The sequence below is a fragment of the Giraffa tippelskirchi genome, chromosome 9, assembly GCF_054371585.1.
Source record: "Giraffa tippelskirchi isolate mGirTip1 chromosome 9, T2T-mGirTip1v1.2.pri, whole genome shotgun sequence".
Lineage (NCBI taxonomy): Eukaryota > Metazoa > Chordata > Mammalia > Artiodactyla > Giraffidae > Giraffa > Giraffa tippelskirchi.
The window spans coordinates 30,981,326-31,004,701 of record NC_137283.1 but is presented as its reverse complement, the minus strand read 5'-3'; the positions used below and the strand labels follow the sequence as shown (position 1 = coordinate 31,004,701).

The 23,376-nt window shown below is 39.5% G+C and overlaps 1 protein-coding gene across 17 annotated transcripts in view; it reads right to left on the bottom strand.

Annotated features, from left to right (window-relative positions):
• The window catches only part of FRMD4B (FERM domain containing 4B), a 388,656-nt gene that overhangs the window by 71,286 nt on the left and 293,994 nt on the right, over positions 1-23,376 (bottom strand). For 9 of the 17 annotated variants that reach the window (XM_081528396.1, XM_081528395.1, XM_081528390.1 and 6 more), the window contains 2 exons: positions 4,551-4,607; positions 3,719-3,741 (listed from right to left, as the gene is read on the bottom strand). In XM_081528396.1, the coding sequence (XP_081384522.1) occupies positions 3,719-3,741; positions 4,551-4,607 (80 nt within the window). Of the gene's footprint in view, positions 1-3,718; positions 3,742-4,533; positions 4,608-23,376 lie in introns of all 17 variants that reach the window. The other 8 variants (XM_081528400.1, XM_081528391.1, XM_081528399.1 and 5 more) reach the window with 2 other exon arrangements.

Sequence of the window (23,376 nt, the reverse complement as noted above, 5' to 3'; positions counted from 1 at the left end):
CTTGAATACCAGGTTAGGGTTTTAGAAGGTGGATGTCTATGCAATGGGAGATAAGAGATGTGTGGAAGTCAACAACAACGATCACGTTTATGTCTTGGGAAGATGATAAGGGGGTATGTGTGGGTATTATGTAGTACCCAATGGAATCAGAACAGATCTAGGAACTCACTGACTATGTGAGTGAGTTTGGCCTAAAATTTCCATCCATTAATTTGTTAAATGGTGATGATGAAACTGTGGTAGGAACTGAATGAAATCAGGCATGGACTATTAAAATAATGTTATAGAAAGCAAACAATCAACACACACATGCGTACTTTTACAGTCAGGCTGACTGGAGGAGACTGAGGGCTGAGAAAGCTGGCGTTCTGATAGAGAGAAGGAAAGAAGGGAGCTCTCTGAGGTGGAGAAGAAAGGTGGGAGGGAAAAAGGAAAATCCTGAGAGATGATTCAAGAGAGAAAGGAGCTTATACAAGGGGAGGCAGCGGGGGAGTTGGTCTGGGGGCTGGGATGCTGGTGGGTTCAGCTTTAGAAATGCTGAATTTGAGAAAGAATGAGATATTTACAAGGAGTGGGTGGTCCACAGCAGCCTCAAGAATTAGGTGTTCAATCAGTGTTTTAATTGAAAATGCCACATGGCTCTACTCACGAGGGTAGTATTTGAGGATCTTTATTGATCCATAATTAAACCTCAGTGAGCAAACTCAGCAAAGTTCTAAAAGCCATGGCATGTAAGCCAAGAGAGATGTGGAGTTCAGAATTGCCACTGAGGGAGCTCTGGATAGAAAAATAGATTCTCTGGAAGGAATCAAGGAAGTATCAGGCATGCATAAGATCCCTTTCAGCACTTCATACTTTACCTCCTTTGAGGAATTTCCCTTTGCTTGTTCCCGCTGGAGAAACATCACTTAGAAAAATAATCACAGATAACTCCAATCCCAGTTACACAAAGATGTTCATCAAAGTATTATTTATATCAGCAAAAAATGGGAAGCAATTCATATTTAAGACAACAGGGGAGTGGTAGATTATGTCCATCAATTTGATGGAATATGAAAGTGGCGACTGTAGGAACCATTTTAAGCACTTTATGTATATTAATTCAATCAGTCATAGCAATTCTATGGGGTATATACTAATAAAAGCCCTATTTTACAGATGAGGAAACCGAGGCTTGGTAAATTTAAATAACTTGCTCAAGATTGTACAGGTAATAAGGGGCAGACTTGGGACTTCAGTGAGGCTGTCTGGTTCTAATGTCTTCGCTCTAAACAGTACATAACATTGCCACAAATGCTACTTTTTATTTTTGCCTGATTTTCCTAAATAAGTTTTATAACAAAACTTTGGAGGAAAAATATACCCTCTCCATTCAGGGGAGGAGGAGATCAAATAGGGAAGGAGTGGTGACAATGAGCAAAAATTCTGCTTCTTTATATGCCCAATGACAAAAGCTCATATTTCCTATTCTTTCAACCTCATTAGCAATAACTAATACTCGTACAACAAATTATAATCTACAAAGTCCTTGAACCCATTCATAGCGCGAAAACTACCTGGCCACGTCCCATCTTCCTTACTTCCAATTTACAGATGAGGAAATTGAGGCTGAGAATGAGCAGAGAGCTCATTCAATTTCATGGTGCTGGTTTCATGATTCCTAGTCTCAAGCTCCTTCTACTACTCAGAATGGTTTAGACAATTTCAAAACACTGTCCACCATTTCTTTAGTAATCACTCAGGAAAGCACCAGGAACACACTGAAATTAAGGAAAAGGATTGACTTGGGTTTGGCCAGACTAGCTCTCCAAACTTGACATTAAGATTTGGGCTACCCAAGTCCTTTTTAAAAAGAACCCAAGATCTTTTTAAGACTTCTGCCTCAGGCAAGCCATTTTCCCTAAAGGATGTTTGTGGAATCAACCTTTTTCTCTTTCATTGTTTCCCCTGCCATGTGATTACAGCTTCTTCACATCTGTGTAGGTCCCAAAAACCTCTTCAGAGGTTGCCAAGAGATGGGACAGGATGATGATAATGAAGAGGGAAATGATGATACTTTAATAGTTAATAATAACAGCCAAAGTGTATAGAGAGCTTGCTGCACACCAGATACCGCCCTGGGCAATGTTTCCATACAGTTAATCTCACAACAGACCTGGGAAGGAGGTGCCATTATCTTGATGGGGAAATGAGGCTCAGAGGGTGTCCATCACATGCTTGACCAGGAGAATGTGGGGGAGGAAGGGTTAGCAGTCCACAGACAGTGGAGTCTGAGTTGTTAGCCCTGAAAGCCCTCATTTATAAATTAACTTCAGACTCAGCCCCTAGTGAAGGAATTCCTTGCATATCTGATCTTCCTAGGAAATATGGCTCCTCCAGGGAAGACAAGAGTGGGGAACACAGCCGCTCGTGATGTTAACAACCTAGAGGCTAATTTATCTTCTTTTCATGCCTTGACATTTTCTTTTAATTAAAAAAAAATTATCAAGGAAGCTATCAGGGAAGATTTGCTGGAGAAGGAATAGGCTACCCACTCCAGTCTTCTTGGCCTTCCCTTGTGGCTCAACTGGTAAAGAATTCACTTGCAATGCAGGAGAACTTGGTTCAATCCCTGGGTTGGGAAGATCCCCTGGAGAAGGGAAAGGCTACCCACTCCAGTATTCTGGCCTGGAGAACTCCACGGACTATATACAGAGTCGGACACGACTGAGAGACTTTCACTTTCAGTAATTTTTATGATTCCTTCAAAGCTTATTTACTAACCTAATTTTTTTTTTTTTCTAAATCACAAAACAGAGATAAACGGAGAGAGCAGAGAGCGGACTGCGGTGTGTTAAGTGGACGCCCCAGTCGTTCTACCAAATTAAATGGGCAGATGTGGAAAGTGCGCCGAGTTTCTGAAGTGAAGCATGACTCTGTGACTGCAAGTTTTCAAGCCTGGAAGGCACGATCTGATTATCAGTCTGTTAAGGAGCACACTAGTCAAAGACTTGGCGGGGAATGAATACTAGTTGATCTGTAAATAATCTACAGGTAAAGTTTACCCGGAGTGGAACATTAACACCGTTGAGGCTTCAGCCAGTTGTCAGCCTGTGAGCTGTTTCGAATTGGAGGTCTGGCCTCCACCTTTAACCCTTTCTACTACTTCAACAGCAACTATTGCATGAAAAGAACAGAATGGAGCGGATAGACGAGGGTGAATTCAAATATAAACACTCTGATGATTTGGCCAGTTAGGCAGTTAGGACCAGTAAGTGTCTCAGTGGCAACAATACAACTGTTAGGTCAAGTGTATGAAGGGTGAGGCCCCTTCAGGGCAGCTGCAAAAAGAAAGCCCCTATTAATCCCTTAACTAAGCAGCTGATGGATTTAATCTTTTTGTGCTTATAGTATATCTCTTCAAACACAGGATTAGTATAAGTTTAAAAAATCAGCATGGGCTACCCAAGCTTTTCATAGATTTTTTCATTTGCTAACAGATGACAGAAAATAGAACTTTGGAGCATTTCTGAGAACAAGTTCTGTCACTCTGGCTTGGAAAGCTTCATTGCCTGGATTCATTTACAAAAAGAATAGGTTTCTATTTGAAGAGGAAAGAGACCTCCGTCTCTCGCCTAGGGATCTACTTTCTTTTGATTTTGCATCCATTGTTATTTAAAATAGCATTAAAAGAGTCAGTGAGTTATTTTGCATAGTTATATCAGAAAAGGAGCCATACCTGGTGTAATCCCCTTTGGCTTCCTAAAAAAAAAAAAAAATAGGTGATCAGTTTGTACTGATGTTAATCAAGCTAAAAGAATTTTTACTCTTGATCATTCTCCACTCTTAAAATGCCTGAGTTTTGTTTCGAAATTTTTTTTTTTCACAAGGACCACTTTCCCTATTTACCACACTGGAGAAAAATGTGGCATTTAAGACATTGCTATTACTCATTAATTTTTCTTGTTTTTAACAGACAAGACAAATCTATCTGAAAACGCATAGAGGATTATTTCTCCTTTCAAGTTTCGGAGATCACGTGATAAATACTTGTCTAGCAGAGCAGCACACTTTTGAGTCTGAATGCAGACCTTTGAAATCATTACACAGATACACCAACACATGCCATTTACTTTCTTTTTTTAAACCAGCAATAGAACCTTCTGTTTTTTCTACTATACATGTCTTTAAGAATTAAAGGGTTCTTTAACTAAACCTCAAGAAAAAGTATACAAAAGTTACTAAATTTAAATGCAAATTACAGCTGTTGTGACAACTGCCGCCTGCCAAATTCAAGTCACCCAGAGCTCTTTGCCAGGAATATGGTCTTAACTCTCCCTCCTCAGCGAAGTCTAAATTTCATTTTCTTCTGAGACACACAATGCCACATTCTCCCTCATCATGCAAACAACACTAAAACAGAAAACAGTGGCTCACATTTTATTCTGGCAAACAACCAGGTGACTTTACAACAGTAGCTACTGGCCTATGCAAAAGTTCCAAAATTTCAGGCAGTTCACAAAACCCAATAAACAAAACAAGCGGGTAAAAAGCGGTTTGTCAGTTCTTACCTGTAAAATGAGTGCCGCTAACCTGAAGACAGTTTCGCTGTCTACTTCGATTTGCCCCTGTCGGTGGAAAAGGAAAGCATCACTGAACACAGGCTGCCCTAGGTCGTAGCAAATGGCTGTGGAGTTCGGGAAGCTGTCACAGCTTGGCACCTCCAGTTTACGATCAAATGCAGATCATACCATTCCAGAGAAAAGGGAGGGGGGTGTGGAGAGACGCATCCAGGGTTAAGGGGAAGCCACAGCATGCGTGCGTGTGTGTGTGTGTGTGTGTGTGTGTGTGTGTGTCTAAAAGAGACAGAGAGAGTGCGCATTTTAATTAGCTGGGAAATTGTGTTTTGAGAGCAGTATTCTGGAAGGAACACACATGACTTTGAAAATTCAGACAGACTCTACATGAATGAATAATTTTTATCTAAGTTCATTTTTATGCCCCGATTTTCTCAGTTTGTTCAGTGTTTTCCTGCATCATAGCAATGATTTCAGTACACACACAATGCAAATATTATAAAAAAATGTAAGTTCCACTTCTGGTCAATGAAACTATTGAAATAATATTTATAGTTTTATAGAAAAAATGTAAAGCCTTAAGAACCAGTTACAGCAAATGCTTAAGAGACTAAAATTCTGTTGCTTTATACTGAAGTTTGATGAATCCTAACTTATCCTTTTTCCAGTATTTTATTTTTTAAGATCCCAAAGAAGAATAGGAGTTTGAGGCTGTAATTAACAGGAATACTTACTCAGGAAGGGATGCACAAGTGTGGGAGTGTGTGGGGGGGTGATTGCCTCTATCAATAATGCTCACATATACCTTTGTTTATTTTGTTAAATTTGATGACTTGTGTAAATACCATTATTGCATTGTATGATAAATTCAACACTGAGTAATAGACTAGGGTCATTATTTAAAAAAAATTTTTTTTTTCCGTAAGATGCTAGCTTATAAGCATTACCACATGCTAAAACAATTCCATGTAACCTTCTCCTGGTGTAAATTCTGTAAAATTAGTACTCAGAGTGCACAGTGTTTAAGAACACAGGTCTGCAAATTGCCCTGCACTTTTTCTTTCTCCTTTCTACCTGTTGAATCTGGGCGGAAGAGTTTTGTAATTACACCAAGTGTATCAGTGGTAAGTAATTTAGTAGTTTTAAAGTAAACGCACACTAGGTAGGTTTATAGGAGCAGTTAGCTCAGTGAGAATCTCTGGAAGGTTTATGGTTTTCTCTCAAGTTTCCAAATGATTTGACTGGGCTTCTGAAAAAAAAAAACAAAAAACAAAAAACCAAATCCAAAAAACAAAAACTAGTAACAACAATTCTTTTAGAAATCATAAAATAAAATATACAACTCCCAAATCAGGGATGTTACAATGTCAGCGGTGATAATTATCTGTGTTTCCCTTCTATTACAGAATGAAAACAAATTAACTTCATTTTCCAAGATCTAAGTATTCCTTCTGAAACCTGAGGCAGAGGATCTGCTTCAAAGTTTTTTGCTTCAAAAGCTGACAGGCCTAGAGCCTTGGAATTCAAAGCTCGCCTATAATCTTTAGAAACAGATTATAAAATCAAAGAAGCCAGGTTGATTGCAGAAATCAATTGCCCTCTGTCTTTCAGGCAAGAGACAGCAATTGTCTAATCTGGTGAAAGATGATGAAGCAGTTAATCCACAGGTGAGGAGGGTGCTGATCAAGATTAAAATTTTAGAAAGGCTGAATCCCTTCTCTTCAAAGAAAAAGAAACTCATGCAGAGAGAGGGGAGCTTCCAGGGGGTACTAAAAAACATCTTTGAGTCTGAAATTAGACCTGACCCCGGTAAGTCAAATTTGTCTTAAAATTGGAGAGGAGATCAAGTGTGTTAGTTCAAATATTAAAAAAAAAAAAAAACTAAAGATGAATATATTGAAAATTATTGCCAACTCCTCTGCCACCCTGTGACCCCTTTGCTTCATTAGAATCTTAGATGAGTCATTTGGACAATATTTTACACACCAACTTTTCAATTTAGTAAATGGAAGTCCAGCAGATAAAAAGACCTCAAACAGATACTCTTAAGGAAGCTGCCAAATATTTCTCTAACTTAGAAGAGTCATTAAATATTAAAAATGCTGAAATGAGGAGCTGAGGCATGAAAAGTACCAGGCTGGGACAGCTCTAGAGGAGTAGGGAGGCAAATATGAACCTCACCTGTGGGTTTTTTCACCTACACAGTTCAGTTCTGTCGCTCAGTCGTGTCCAACTCTTTCGATCCCATGGACTGCAGCACGCCAGGCCTCCCTGTCCATCACCAACTCCTGGAGTTTACCCAAATTCATGTCCTTTGAGTTGGTGATGCCATCCAACCATCTCATCCTCTGTCATCCCCTTCTCCTCCCGCCTTCAATCTTCCCCAGCATCAGGGTCTTTTCCAATGAGTCAGTTCTTCGCATCAGGTGACCAAAGTATTGGAGTTTCAACTTCAACATCAGTCCTTCCAATGAACATTTGGGACTGATCTCCTTTAGGATGGACTGGTTGGATCTCCTTGCAGTCCAAGGGACTCTCAAAAGTCTTCTTCAACACCACAGTTCAAAAGCATCAATTCTTCGGCATTCAGCTTTATGTCCAACTTTCATATCCATACATGACTACTGGAAAAACCACAGCCTTGACAAGATGGACCTTTGTTGGCAAAGTAATGTCTCTGCTTTTTAATATATTGTCTAGGTTGGTCATAACTTTCCTTCCAAGGAGTAAGCCTCTTTTAATTTCACAGCTGCAGTCACCATCTGCAGTGATTTTGGAGCCCAAAAAATTAAATCTGCCACTGTTTCCACTGTTTCCCCATTTATTTGCCATGAAGTGATGGGACCGGATGTCATGATCTTAGTTTTCTGAATGTTGAGTTTTAAGCCAACTTTTTCACTCTCCTCTTTCACTTTCATCAAGAGGCTCTTTAGTTCTTCACTTTCTGCCATAGAGTGATATCATCTGCATATCTGAGGTTATTGATATTTCTCCCAGCAATCTTGATTACAGCTTGTGCTTCACCCAGCCCACCATTTCTCATGATGTACTCTACATATAAGTTAAATAAGCAGGGTGACAATATACAGCCTTGATGTACTCCTTTTCCTATTTGGAACCAGTCTGTTGTTCCATGTCCAGTTCTACCTATTGTCTCCTGACCTGCATACAGATTTGTCAAGAGGCAGATCAGGTGGTCTGGTATGCCCATCTCTTTCAGAATTTTCTATAGTTTGTTGTCATCCACACAGTCAAAGGCTTTGGCATAGTCAGTGAAGCAGAAATAGATGTTTTTCTGGAACTCTCTTGCTTTTTCGATGATCCAGCAGATGTGGATCTCTGGTTCCTCTGCCTTTTCTAAAACCAGCTTGAACATCTGCAAATTCATGGTTCACATATTGTTGAAGCCTGGCTTAGAGAATTTTGAGCATTGCTTTAGTAGTGTGTGAGATGAGGGCAATTGTGCAGTAGTTTGAGCATTCTTTGGCATTGCCTTTCTTTGGGATTGGAATGAAAAGTGACCTTTTCCAGTCCTGTGGCTACTGCTGAGTTTTCCAAATTTGCTGACATATTGAGTGCAGCACTTTTACAGCATCATCTTTTAGGATTTGAAACAGCTCAACTGGAATTCTATCACCTCCACTAGCTTTGTTCGTAGTGATGCTTCCTAAGGCCCACTTGACTTCGGATTCTAGGATGTCTGGCTCTAGGTGAGTGATCACACCATCGTGATCATATGGATCATGAAGATCTTTTTTGTACAGTTCTTCTGTGTATTCTTGCCACCGCTTCTTAATATCTTCTGCTTCTATTAGGTCCATACAATTTCTGTCCATTATTGAGCCCATCTTTGCATGAAATGTTCCCTTGGTATCTTTAATTTTCTTGAAGACATCTCTAGTCTTTCCCATTCTATTGTTTTCCTCTATTTCTTTGAACTGATCATTGAGGAAGGCTTTCTTATCTCTCTGTGCTATTCTTTGGAGCTCTGCATTCAAATGGGAATATCTTTCCTTTTCTCCTTTGCCTTTAGCTTCTCTTCTTTTCACAGGTATTTGTAAGGCCTCCTCAGAGAGCCATTTGGCTTTTTTCCATTTCTTTTTCTTGAGGATGATCTTGATTCCTGTCTCCTGTACAATGTCACGAACCTCTGTCCATAGTTCATCAGGCACTCTATCAGATCTAGTCCCTTAAATCTATTTCCCACTTCTAGTGTATAATCGTAAAGGATTTGATTTAGGTCATACCTGATTTAGGTCTAGTGGTTTTCCCTACTTTCTTCAATTTAAGTCTGAATTTGGCTGCTCGAGCCACCTACACAGTGGCCTTAACACAATTGTGGTGGAGGAAGGCACTGGGAGGATGCAGAGGTAGGGTCCTTGAAAAGTCTCATTCCAGGAGGAGAGGACAATGCCTAGTTTGGCAAAGCCCCACATTCTTTTACACATCTTAGCCCCCACCTCACCTTTCAGTTAACCACTGTCCTGGAAATCCAATGTAACATATTTTAAGTTCCAGTATTGATTGTCAAGGTTATCTGACCTGTGCGTGGAGTTCATCCCAAACAATGGATGAACCAAGAATAATAGGATTTCACCTGGTTCTCAGTGCTTTCATATGGTGAAACTTAATTAAGCCTTACACAGAACTCTAGAATTTCATGCCTGAAGGGTAAAAGTTCTTTAGAAACTGCAGTCTGCTGTTGGAGAGAACATTTCTTTTACTTACAACCATGGCAACAGATGTAACCTTATAGGTATTGGGCAAGCTAACACTTGAGAAAGGGATCACCTCAAAGACAGGGGTAATGGGATCCTTCAGTGGGTTTCCATGACTGTCAAGGATAAACAAAGAGAAGTGGAGGCGTGAGTCAAATGATGTAGCTGAATGCACAGAGGTAACATGAAACAGTACCAAGTGCTGGGGCTACACTCCCACTGCCAATTTAACTGGATTATGGATTCCATCACTAGGTCACTGGGTTCAGGCTCCATTTTGGACATCTTATCCTTGTCCTTGGCTTGTTAGCCCAGCTGACCAAGGCATCATGCTAATGAGGTGAACTCTAGGTTTTGATTCCCAAGTAGGCGAACAGAATAAAACAAAGTTTTAGAACTTGCAAGAGAACTTAGTGAAAACATGACTCCTGTGATTTTACATCCTCAGTGATGGCACTGAGGAACAGGAACAAGCAGTGTACTACTGAGTCTCCCAGCAGATGTTGACTCTGCGCTCTTTCGGCTCTACCATGCATTAGTTAACTTAATTAGCTATGACTCCAGTGCAAATCTCACCAGGAATCTTCTAAAAGCATGCTTCTGGTAAAAATGGAATCAGATGAGGCCAGAAAAATGACTCCAATGCCACTTACTCTGTTGGTAGGACAGTATGTCACCATCAAACACACATATTGACAGTAGAATGGGAAAGCTATTTCTGAAGACCCATTCTGCATTTTCTGTATCGATACAGTCCTCCATGGAAACTTATTCTGCACTATAGTAGTGAACATTAATAATCTGGTCACAGATATTAGGATTGAGAACTACTTGATAAAATGTTGAGAAATCCCAGTTTGTTTCCAAGTCTATTACTTTAGGGTTAAATCTACAAAAAAAAAATTAACTTGTAGAACATCAACAAATAAATGTAGAAGAAATGAAAGAGATAAAAAATTACTGTTTGCAACAATTATAGTACTAGCTGATGCAGGCAATAAACTTCAATAAATAAAAACAATGATTGGTTTTTTGATATATATTCAAATGCTATTCATTTGGTATATATTCAAATGCTAAGCAAACCAAGTAAAACTAATTTTATAAGAAAATCTAAAAAAAAAAAAATTGGGTGAAAATTAGAAGAGAAACTCGTCAGAATATTTACATAATCACACAGAATTACTCCTCAGGGGAAAATTAATTACAAAGGGGAAAACAGTAATTCTTCAATGGTGAAACCTGACAAGTACCATCCTACCCAAGGGATGAGATATCACCAATAATTAGGAAAATCAGCATCATGTGCCTTCTGATGATATGTACTGAGAAGAATATGTGTGTGTGTGTGTGTTAGTCGCTCAGTTGTGTCTAACTCTTTGCGATCCCATGGACTGTAGCCCACCAGGCTCCTCTGTCCAAGGAATTCTCCAGGCAAGAATACTAGAGTGGGTAGCCATTTCCTTCTCCAGGGGATCTTTCGGACCCCGGGATGGAACCCAAGTATCCTGCACTGCAGGCAGATTCTTTACCACCTGAGCCACCAAGGAAGCTCTGAAAAGGATGTAACTTCATCTATATACAGTGCTGTGCTACTACATGTAAATGTTTCACAACCAGAAATGGGGAAGGGGGTACAAGAACTGATTTGTAGAATTTGTTGATTTCCATGAAATTAACATGTAAACATTCCCACCATAGTGGATTTCAAGCTGCCATTATGGTGCTACAGAACATAGCGTTGGGAAGTTATGTGAGAATTGGCTCTCATAGCTGGTACTGACTGACTCCAGCACACTGCTGGGTAGTATTCCTGCCAAAAATATATCACTAGATCTAATTATGAGGAACCTTGAGACAAACATCTGGCCCATACTCTTCAAAAATGTCAGTGTGATGAATGCCAAAGAAAGGCGGATGAACTATTTGCAAGCAAAGAAGGTTAAAGAGTCCTAACGACTAAATGCTGTGCATTACATCAAAGGCTTGATCCCTCTGGATCAAGAGAGAAAGCTGTTATAAAGGTACTACTGATATAAAACTGAACTGTATGTTAGGCAACATATAGGTTCAAGGTTAAGTGTTTTGAATGTGATCAGTGTCACATGGTTCTAAAAGAGATGTTCTTGATCCCAAGAAATACACCGAGAAATATTTAGGGGTAAATAGTGTAACTTACTTGCAAATGGTTCAGGAAAAAAAAAGAAACAAATTTGGAGGTGTGTGGGAGCAGAGAGAGAAACAGTACAAATGTGGAAAATGTCAACAATTGGTGAATTTGGCTTGGCAAACATACTGGCATTTCTTGTGCTGTTTGTGCAACTCTTCTGTAAGTTTGAAATTATTTCAAAATAAAAAGCTTGTTAAATAATGGATGTATTTTCCTGGAGTGTTGGATATCTATTTGTTTTGACTTCCTCTCCCTTCGACCCCGACTTCCCCTTGTCCCCACTTTCAGAGCAGATCATTCCATTCTTTTGGAGAACTGCTTGCTTCCTTCCTCACTGGATCTAATGGAAATACAATCATCCTTCTGTGGGCAAGAGATGGAGGATGGTTCTAAGACTTCTCCCCAGGGATTTTCCAAATTAGAACTAAGGGATCTCTCTGGTGATGAATGACAATGGGAAGATGTGGACCAGAGACAATCAGTGACCGTAAATGGACAGAAAGGAGTGTCTTAATATTGGTAGTCGACTGTATCCACTGCTGGGCTGGGCCAGACTTCAAAGTCTGGTTAAAGTTCAAAAACTGTAAAAAATGATACCTTGTTTGCTACCTACATGCTCTTACCTTGGTTTACTAGTAAGCCTGCAAACAGTGAGATGAACTAGTGGGATAAGGATACAAATGAATGAGTTGGTACTAGAGGATCCTGGGAGCCTCTCTAATACCTTCTGTGGACACGTCTACATGGAGGGAGGATTCTGCCAGGCCAGAGAAATCAGAGCAGTTGGCTGACTACTTTTGTATACAATCAGGCAGGGAAGGGTCCACATCAACACTTAATACCCTACCTACCATCTAACAAGACAGTTCTCACTAGGCCATAAAAACATACTTTCCTGGTGAACGGTGACAGGAAATAAAATTTCCTATTTTCTAGGAGTTATCATGCCCCTAAAGGGCCAGGCCATAAAATACTACACTTGCACTCCCTCCTCCCCATGTGTAAATAAACCAGTACTTTCTCCTTTTTCATCCAAGCTAGCTGTGAGAGGCAGTGTCCACTGAGGATGGTCTCAGTGAATATTGTTTCCATTCGTTCATTCAGATTGACCTCAGTACAACTAACATTTTGAGTTAGATAATTTCTTCCTGGGGGTAGGTGTTCTGTCCTGTACACTGTAGAGTACTAAGCATCGTTCCCAGCTCTGCTCACTAGATTCTAGTAGCAGCCTCCCCAAGCTGTGACAAACAAAAATGTCTCCAGAGTTGCCAAAGGGTTCCTTTGGGAACACGAATTGAGAACCATTGCTCTAGATTCAATAAGTTTATTCATAGATTAAACTAGAATCATCAGAAACCTACAAACCAGAACCAGAAGGATTTCCCCAGGTAAAACTCTTTTTAAAAAAAAAAACTGTGTTCCAGCACCACTCCTCTGGCTTATGTTGAGAAACGAAATAAGAAATAAGCCACAGAAACTCATTATTTTAATAACTTTAGGTGTGTGGTTCAGGACATGGTTCATTACACCATATAATATCCCTTTATGAGGACCCATGAGACCAGTTTCTGATTCTTAGGACCAGTGATGACTCCGTTCCTTTCAGAAGCTGCTTTGTTTTTAACCTTAATGACCATTGTGCATTATGTAAGTGATTGTAACACCCTCGAGCAATGGCTCTTAGGAGAAAGTGTATTTCAGATTTGTGACTAAATGCTTTATACTCATCATGTTGAATGTTTCACACTAACCTTAACTTGGTAGCATCTAATGATTTCCACCTTTGTTTTCTCACAAATAATTCTTATTTCATCACTTAACATATTTTAGAGTTTTTTTTGCCCTTTTTATTGAAGTATGTATGGTAAAATGCACAACTCTGTGCAGCTTGATGGATTTTGATGTGTGTATATACTCACATAACCATCACCTGGATCAAGATAACAAACATGCTTACTAATTTTTTCACCTTAGGGAAATGTATATATATTTTATAAACCACAGCAAATCAAAAAACTGATTTTGCTAATTAGAAAGGTACAAAATAATACTGCAAAATTGTTTCAGCTTGTAATTTTTTGATTACTAACCAACTTCAGCATTTCCCTTGCAATTGCCTATTATTTACTATTGCCTATCTGTGAAATGACCCTTTTTTCACTTATTTAAGAATTTATTTTTACAACTTGAGCTACCAATAGTAATGCTTTGTCTGGTCTATGGAGCAGAAACTGTGTCCTTCAAGCTGTTCCCCTCTGGTGTTCTTTCTCCTTCTCCTGTGATGTCAGATTGGACTTGGGTCTCCCACACTGGAAGAATCTATGGATCTTTGAGTATGTAATTTTTTTCTGAAACTCCTCAGTTCCTCCTCCACAAAAGGGGGAGTGATAACATTGAAGTACTGGGTTATTTGGAGCATGAAGTATAAATATAAAGCATTTACCATGAAGAGTAGCCCCTCAAGATTCTTAGTGTTAATCTTTCTGCACTGATGTTTACCATGGTGCTTTTTAGATCCTCGTATATCATTATATCTATGGCTCTCTACTTTGGTCTGGGACACTGCTCAATTTTTACGTAGTTTCATAACATTTAATCACTCTTCCTTTATACTATGTCTCAGTGTCTGAGAAAGGCTTTAACTTTTCTTAATAATATTTGACATTCTTTTCCACTTATGTTTTTAAAGAAATTTTAAAAATAATCTCATGAAGTTTTTAAAAAGATACAGTAATTTGTCTTCTTCTTTGGAACTATAACGCATCTCTATTGAAATTGCTCTAAAGTGATCATAAAGTTTTATGATATAACATGAAGATCACCTACATCCTGTGTCAGGATTAATAATCAGTCTTTTACATTTTCCTATACAAATAGGCCACTTTTTGTTTTTCATCCTACTAATCTGGTTATCCTTATGTAGGATTATTATTATTATTTTTAGTGTATTTAACTTATATTCAATTTCTTCACCAAAGCCAATAATGCTAATAAACTTTGGCTAATCTATTTTTATTTCCTAGACACGTAGTGAAATTGTCTGCAAATAATATTTTGGTGCAGTTCTTTGCAATGTATGGTGGTATAACTGATGGCAGTGTACTAAAGAAGACATTTTACTTAACACATCAAAATAGCACTCCTTCCAAACATTGCCAGTGGACCAACTTAAGTTAGTTCTGGACTAACTTTTTGGCAAGGTCCACTAAAGCATATCACACACACGCACTATAGTACAGCAATTCTACTCCAAATATGTTTACATATGTCCTCTAAAGAGCAGGTGCTAGGATCATCATGGCAGTTCTATTTGTGATAACCAAAAACCGAAAGCTACCCAAAAGCCCATTTATGTAAATGTGAAAGTGAAAGTCACCCAGTCGTGTCCGACTCTTTGCAACCCCATGGATATACAGTCCATGGAATTCTCTAGGCAAGAATACTGGAGTGGGTAGCCATTCCCTTCTCCAAGGGATCTTCCCAACCCAGGGATTGAACCCAGGTCTGCCGCATTGCAGGTGGATTCTTTTCCAGCTGAGCCACCAGGGAAGCCAATAAACTGTGGTATATTCATGCTCTGATCTGCCATTCAGTGGGGAAAATGAATAAACTGGCTGCAACTACACACAGCAACATAAATGAATCACATAAATATAATTTGAGCAAAAGAAGCCATACGTTAAAAAAGTATAAACTGTAGGACTTCAGTTTTGTAAAATACAAAATCAGCCCAAACTAATAAATGCTAATATAAGTCTTGGTAGTCGGGGAATTAATGACTGAACAACATGTGAGAGACTTCTCACGTATTGGTAATGTTTGTTTCCTTGATAGTGATACTAGTTGCATGTATGTGTTCAATTTGTGAGAGTTCACTGAACTGCACACTTAACATTATATACACTTTCCTATGTGTACACTTTAATATAAAGATAAGGAAAAAAACAGAACTACCGACCTTCCCTCAGTCTTTCCCATTTTTCCCATTTTACTTAATGTCAGTTTGATCCTGAGTTGCTCAGGCCCAAGGTCTCCTTTGGGTACAGAGTTGGGAATTAAGTAACCTGTGCTACTCTGTGTGGTGACCGTGTTTCCACCTTCGAATGCAGTATAACCTTATCTCCTTAATAATCTTTCTCCATATCCACCATCACCTCTATCTAATAGGTTACGATCCTAGGGCATGGGTTTTGATCTATTCTGGCCCTAGCTATATCTCCAGGACCTAGAACACTGCCTGGCAGACAGAAAGCACTCAGAACATTTGTAGAATATCAACTAGAAGAGCAGTGACTGAAAAAGTTATGAGAAGGAGCATTTTTATCTTTCCTTTCTAAAAAAGGAAGGCTGCTTATGTGTCTTGATTCACTATAGAGTTGATTTGCCTCGATCTCCAGCTATCTGAACCACGAGAGCAACCAAGTGCAGATGTTTCCATGGGTGTGTATCACAGTTTCAAAGACATAAGCAGTAGGACCGAAGTATCTGGATGGACTGCTTCTCAGAAACGAGATCACAGTGAAGATAGGAGCCGAGAGAAAAAAAGTATGCAGAATGTGAATTAGTGTGGGGTTGTGGGAGGATGATAGAACTGAATATACGGATATGGAAATGAGAAAAAAGGATGTGGAAAAGAGAATAAGTGAATCAGATCATCTTTTCCCACAGTGGAGCCCAGGTATGGTTTGTGAAATGCATGTTATTTTTTGGTGGACAGGTGGCACATATTTTTGTTCCTGGAATGAAGTTCCAACGAGACCCTGGTTTCTAGATACCCTTCTCCACTGAAAGCAAAAGGGCTGATTCCAAGGCTGTGGCAGTGGGAGCAGTTAGAGGATCAAAATGAATAAGAGAGGAGATTAAAATACACTGAGGGGGAAAAAAAAGTCCCTAAGTTCATGCTGATACTTAAAAATATTTTAAAAGGTAGAGATGGAGAAGACAGGAAAATTATTCTTTACAGATGACTGCTAATAAATAGTGAAGGTGATAGAAATAGTGAATCACCATTTACAATCACTGTATATCATAGTACTAACCACAGTACCCTTGAGAGTCCCTTGGACTACAAGGAGATCAAACCAGTCAATCCTAAAGGAAATTAACCCTAAATATTTATTGGAGGGACTGTTGCTGAAGCTCTAATACTGTGGTCACCTAATGTGAGGAGCTGACTCATTGGAAAAGACACTGATGCTGGGAAAGATTGAAAGCAAAAGGAGAAGTGGGTGGCAGAAGTCAAGACAGTTAGATACCATCACCGACTCAATGAGCATGAATTCGAGCAAACTCCAGGCGATGGTGAAGGACAGAGGAGCCTGGAGTGCTTGCAGTCCATGGGGTCACAAAGAGTCAGACAGGTCTTAGGGACTGAGCAACAACGACCGCAGAACTAACTGCCTTAGGCAAGAACAGCCCTGGAGGCCAAGATTACTGTGTCAAAGACTGTTGGGAAACAGGATGGTCAGACAGCCTCAAAGTGCTGACTCCAAACAAGTTAGTACTTACAAAGGAGAAAAGACAAAGAGAAATCTGGCAGATATTACCCGCATTGTGAGGCTCGAAGGATCTTAGTTCCCCGACAAGGGATTAATCCAAGCCATGGCAGTGAAAGCATTGAATCTTAACCACTGGATCACCAGGGAATTCCAGGCAGATACTACCTTAACCAAAAACAAAGCCTGCTGCCATTGCAAGCCTCCTGTGAGACATACTGAGAAAGACACAACATCACTTAAGCAGTATTCTTGCCACAAAGAAATTATGTTAGACTCATGGCTCTGAAACTGTCCTGTATAGTAGAGTTACCAAGAAAGCCATAAATGACAGAGAGGTCCAGATTCATGAAGCAGGATAGGGTGAAACAGGGCAGGCTGTGGGTCTCTGTAGTCTTGCCAATCTCTCAGATGATTCGGAGACATGCCCAACATGCTGTATGTCTGGAATCGTTGAATTAGACAAATCCATATTTCACAAGTTGGGAGACATTCTTCAAAGCAAAAGGCCTTTACTTTTAAAAAATACCAGAGTACGAAAAGCCAAGGAAAGACTGGACATCTGACACCTAAAAGCAATGTGTGATCCTAGATGGATCCTGGTCCCAAAAAGGAAAAAACAAAAACAACAAACTAGCTCAAAAGTTAATTACTAAGACAGTATGAATGGGAACTATGTATTAGATACAATTTTTGAAATATGGTATTAATCTCATAAAACTCTAAACCCCACATAGGAAGAGATCTACTTAAGTCAGTGGTCCCCAACCTTTTTGGCACCAGGGACCAGTTTTGCAGAAGACAATTTTTCCACAGATTGGAGGAGGTGGTTTTGGGATGGCTCAAGCACATTCCATTTATTGTGTACTTTATTTCTATTATTATTACATCAGCTCCACCTCAGATCATCAGGCGTTAGACCCTGGAGGTTGGGGAACCTTGTTTTACAAGGTTACAAGTCACCCCTGTACACACAGCACCTGTGTGGTGCCTAGCACATAGTGGACATTCAATAAATATTTTCAAATGAATTAATCTATACTTAGGAAAAAACAACCAAACCTTTCAATAACAAGTTTCTACCAGATAATGCTGCAAAAAATATCATCAGAACTATGAGTCTTCCTTCATCTAATTCTTTTTACTTCCCCTCCTATTCTGAGATCTGAAGGCTCTGCTTTATTTCTTTTGAACCCAGGAAGAATGAGACTGTCACATGGCCAAACATCAGAGAGACTGGCTCCACCATCCTGCCAACAATATCTGAATCCCTTTAATAAACTCTCGCACCAACACAGTTGCAAAGCAAGGGAGTGAGTGTTTATAAGACTGCTCTGAAAATGAGAGGTGTGGTGATCTGCAGCCAAATCATTAAGAGATGCAAGAAAGGGGAGCCTAAATAGGTCAGGCTCTGCTGCTAATAGGCATGGAGGTTCCAAGGCACCCACAGCTAATAAATAAGAGGGGAGACAACTGGAGAACAAATGAATAACCGTCATTAGACACTCAGAACCTAGCTCTCTGCTTCTGTACTTATCTTTATGCATTAATAGATTACATACACAGCAGATGTTAATTACAGCATTCTAATTGCTTAAATGCACCCTGGCACCGATTTATGATTACAATTTGAATTTGTAGCAGTGGAGTGTCCTGAAGAAAAACTAGTCGTATTAAAAAAAAAAAGTGCAAGGTGCTTACAAGATAATCAAGGATGATTAAAGGGAGAAAAGGATGAATCACAAGAAAGAAAGTTATGGTCATGATGTTAAAATAAAGCTTTTGAATAAATAAGCCCCACCAAAGTTAGTATCCTATCCTAATACTCTAGATGCTTTTTTGCAGGAGTGAACATGCAGTGATACTTTTATTTTTAGGACTACCGTGCCTCCATTTGATTGGTCCTCCCATTTATTTATTTTTTTTTCCCAATAGAGTGTGCCACATTTAAATTGTTTTCACCAACATCCTCCTTTTATGCCATAATTGTGGTTATTTATGCTCAAGTTCTTCAGTATTCTTGCCTGGAGAATTCCACGGACAGAGGATCCTGGGGGGCTACAGTCCATCGGATTACAGAATTGGACAGGACTGAATGACCAACACTTTCTTCTTATAAATGGTAACAGCTTATAAAAGTCCCCTTGGGAATTTTGGAAGAATATTGTCAATAATAACAACAACAAAAATGAGAAACATGTATGTGCTAATTATCTGTTCCTAGAGGTTGACATATATTAATTCATTGACTCCTTGGGACAACCCCATGAGGAGATACTAATATTACCTCAGTTCACAGGTCAGGGGACTGCTGCTGCATCACTTCAGTCGTGTCCGACTCTGTGCCATCCCATAGACGGCAGCCCACCAGGCTCCCCCGTCCCTGGGATTCTCCAGGCAAGAATACTGGGGTGGGTTGCCATTTCCTTCTCCAATGCATGAAAGTGAAAAGTGAAAGTGAACTCGCTCAGTCGTGTCCGACTCTTCGCGACCCCATGGACTGCAGCCTACCAGGCTCCTCCGTCCATGGGATTATCCAGGCAAGAGGACTGGAGTGGGGTGCCATTGCCTTCTCCAGGTCAGGGGACTAAAGATTAGGAAATCACAGTAGACTTACTTAAGGTCACCTACCCTTTCAGTCGTGCTGCCAGGATTCAAGCCGAGACCAACCCTCCCCAGTGCCCCCACCTTTGCTATGTCACGTACTGAACCCATACTTTGGTCTCTCCAAGGAGTGAACAAGACACTCTCGGTTGTTGTCTAATATCCACAAAATATTTACTGACTTCACTCCAGCTGGGACCTAATTCATGCTCTTATATGTTTCATGCATTCTTAGTAAATTTAAAATTGTAACTATTTATGGACGATTCAACAGGTTTAATGAAATGGGTAGCCTGCTTTATTTCCCAATGAGTTTATATTGTAAAACATTAATATTAAGATTCTATAATTATGAAATGAAAGTCTCCCATTCAATTTCTTCTTTCTGAAAAGTGTAAAGATAGCTTTGCAAACCTCCTCCTTAGGTCTCTTAAACATATATAACAGGACAGAAAGGCAAATGACATCTGTTTCTAGCATGGGTTGAAAAAAATAGATGATAGATGGACAGGGAAATGGATGGACACAGAGAGAGAATGGGTATGGGTAAATTAGTTTTTAGAAGTTTCTTTGCTACGCTCCTTTTGAAATACAACATTTGAGTCTTCAAGGATGTCAACTTAAGCATTTTCAAAAGCAGGAACCATACAAAGAAATTTGATTTCTATAATAAATTGAGAAAATATCTTCCAGAGTCTTTTCATCCATTTCTAGATTTTAAGATATTATATTTTCAGCTGAATGGACCATCAACCTCCTCTTTCTGTCATCCAAACATTCATTGTGCAATTTTTAAGTTTTATGACTTTTTTTGAGTGACAATTTAGCTACAATGCTATCCTTTTGGCCCCTTTCTGAGATGATGATTTGCCAAAACAGTATTTACCAAAAGTTTAAATGTTTTAAGGTAAGTCATGTTAAATAGCACCATTATGAAACACAAATCTTCCAGCTAGACGTTTAGTGGCTCTTTTCAATGTAGTCAACAAATATTTGAGTGCCTACTTGTGCTGGCAAAATATCAATGAACAAATAATTCATTCTTTGTAAATTTAGCCCGGGCAGCGCCAACTGGAGTGCATTTCCCTTATACTCTAAGACCATGTCCTTTTGCCTCTGGGCGGGCCTTGGATTTTTCATCCAAGGACTCAGCAATTTCCTCTTTAGCACCTCACGGAGGTGGTAAAGGCAAGTGACAAAGCACATGTGACAGGTCCCTGAGGATTACAACTGACATGTGTTATAAGCTATTTTTACGAAAACTTTCATTTAGACAAATGCACAAGGCAGCACAGATCTCAATATTCACGGTATTAAGACAAGTAATTTAAATGTTAAGAAAACATAGAGGGAGAACCACATGAAACAGGGAAAAGTGAAATATTGATTATAAAACTCCCAACAGCCCTTTAAAATGGGGCACTGGATTTCCTTCTTCCTCATGGATTGGCTAGTCTTCAAACCAACTCTGCTGTTTAGCTTAGTGATTTCACTGGGTAAATACTGATGGCTAGTTATTTTGAGAAAGTGTGCTCACCTCTCTAGAGACAGAACTTACAGCCTGCAAAATTCAATTTCTGTTACTGACCCGTTAAATAATTTCAGCACCTTGAAATTGAGCTTGAGGATTAAAATACACACATTCACATAGGCAAACACCCTCAAATTCCAAATGCTAAAACTCTACCAGGCTAGCAGACAGACTGAATATATCTTAGTCCTTGGTAAGGACTCAAATTGTTGGTTGTTGAACTACATGGAATAATTGCAGGATAAGAGTCATGAATGAGATGCTGAGAGTAATGGATTGGTTACAGAGGAATACGCTTCATGTTCTGTTAGGCGTGCTGAGACTAATTCCTCTCTTTTAAGGCACTGTAAACAGGGACATTAATAGGTCTTATCATGAATGTGTACTTGTTAAAAAGCCTCTTTGTGGACTTCCCTGGTGGCACAGTGAACAGGAAATCTACCTGATAATGCAGGGGACAGGGGTTTGATCCCTGGTCTAGGAAGATCCCATATGCTGCTGACCAGCTAAGCCCATGCACCACAACTACTAAGCATGTGAGATGCAACTACAAAAGCTGCATGCCACAACTACTGAACCCATGTGCTGCAACTACTGAAGTCCACATGCCTAGAGCCTGTGCTCTGCAACAAGAGAAGCCACCACAAGGAGAAGCCTGCACACTGCAAATAGAGAGTAGCTCCCCTCGTTGCAACTAGAGAAAGCCTGCACAAAGCAATGAAGACCCAGCACAGCCAAAAATAAAATACAAATAAATAAAATTATTTTTAAAAAGTCTCTTTGTCATGAACAGGCAGCTGGAACAATAATAAATTATCAAATATCTTTCTAGGTTTTAGGAGAATATTTCCTGCTCAAAAAAGTCACAGGTTGATTACTCATGACCTCATTATTGACTTTTGGGATGACTCATTTCTCCAATTTCTCTTCCACTCCTTCTTCGCTGCTGCTTATATGGTATGGATGTGAGAGTTGGACCATAAAGAAGGCTGAGCACCAAAGAATTGATGCTTTCAAACTGTGATGTTGGAGAAGACTCTTGAGAGTCCCTTGGACTGCAAGGAGATCCAATCAATCCATCCTAAAGGAGATCAGTCCTGGGTGTTCATTGGAAGGACTGATGGCTGAAGCTGAAGTTCCAATACTTTGGCCACCTTATGTGAAGAACTGACTCACAGGAAAAGACCCTGATGCTGGGAGACTGAAGGCAGAAGGAGAAGGGGATGACAGAGGACGAGATGGTTGGATGGTATCACCGACTCAATGGACATGAGTTTGAGCAAACTTTCGGCAGATGGTGAAGGAGAGGGAAACCTGGTGTGCTGCAGTACGTGGGGTAGAAAAGAGTTGCACACGGCTGAGCGACTGAATGACGATATAGTAACTTTGACTTTAGTAAGAAGGAGAAAGGAAAGCCAATGATATTCAGAGTTTGACTGAATGGCAAGGGTAGAAGAATATATTGGAAGACTTAGCTAAAATGAGGTTTTAGGATTAAATTTAGGATTAGATTTTAGGATTGCATACACTTGCAATGCTCCTCCATCTTAAAGCCAATCAATTTCTTGATGACTTATTTCCTTGAAATTTCAAGAAAAAATGTCTGAATTGAAGAGGAGAGAAGTATGTCAACCTATCCCTGTAGCTGATTTTACAGCAATTCTCTTAAATGTCTACAAAACTCCTTACAGTAAATAAAGCAGCAGAGGTTACAGTACTTATGCTGAGACTCCTGTGCTTTAAAATCCGATCATGCGACGTGCCAAATGGTATTCCAATAGGTTCAGTATATTAAATTTCAAGGTTACAGGTACAATATCAACTCTGGAAAATTGAATGTAGGAGCACTGGCTCCATCTTAGGCAGTGAAAACAAAATTAAGATAGAAAGCTGAAAAGGTCTAATTTTAAGGTTGTTACTCAGAAATGCTTTTCAATCTGGCTCAATCTTTTTCAAGCAAAAACCACCACAATATTGTAATTAGCCTCCAATTAAAATAAATTAATTAATTTTTTAAAAAAGCCAATTTTGCAAAATCTGATCATGTTAGTTGCGAATGTAAACTACATTTACTTTACTGACTTAACAGATATTTATTGAGGGTCTATAGTGTATGCCTGTCTTTGTGCCAGAGGTTGGGATATAAAGCTGAATAAGAGATGACCCTGGTCCCAAGGTGCAGGGTCAATGCAGCTGCAGGGGGAGCAGGTGTAAAACTGAGTAATTCCCCACAATGGGAAGAGAGCTACAGAAGTATTTAGAGGATATTTTTGAAGTGGGAGGAACTTAAATCCTTCAGGAT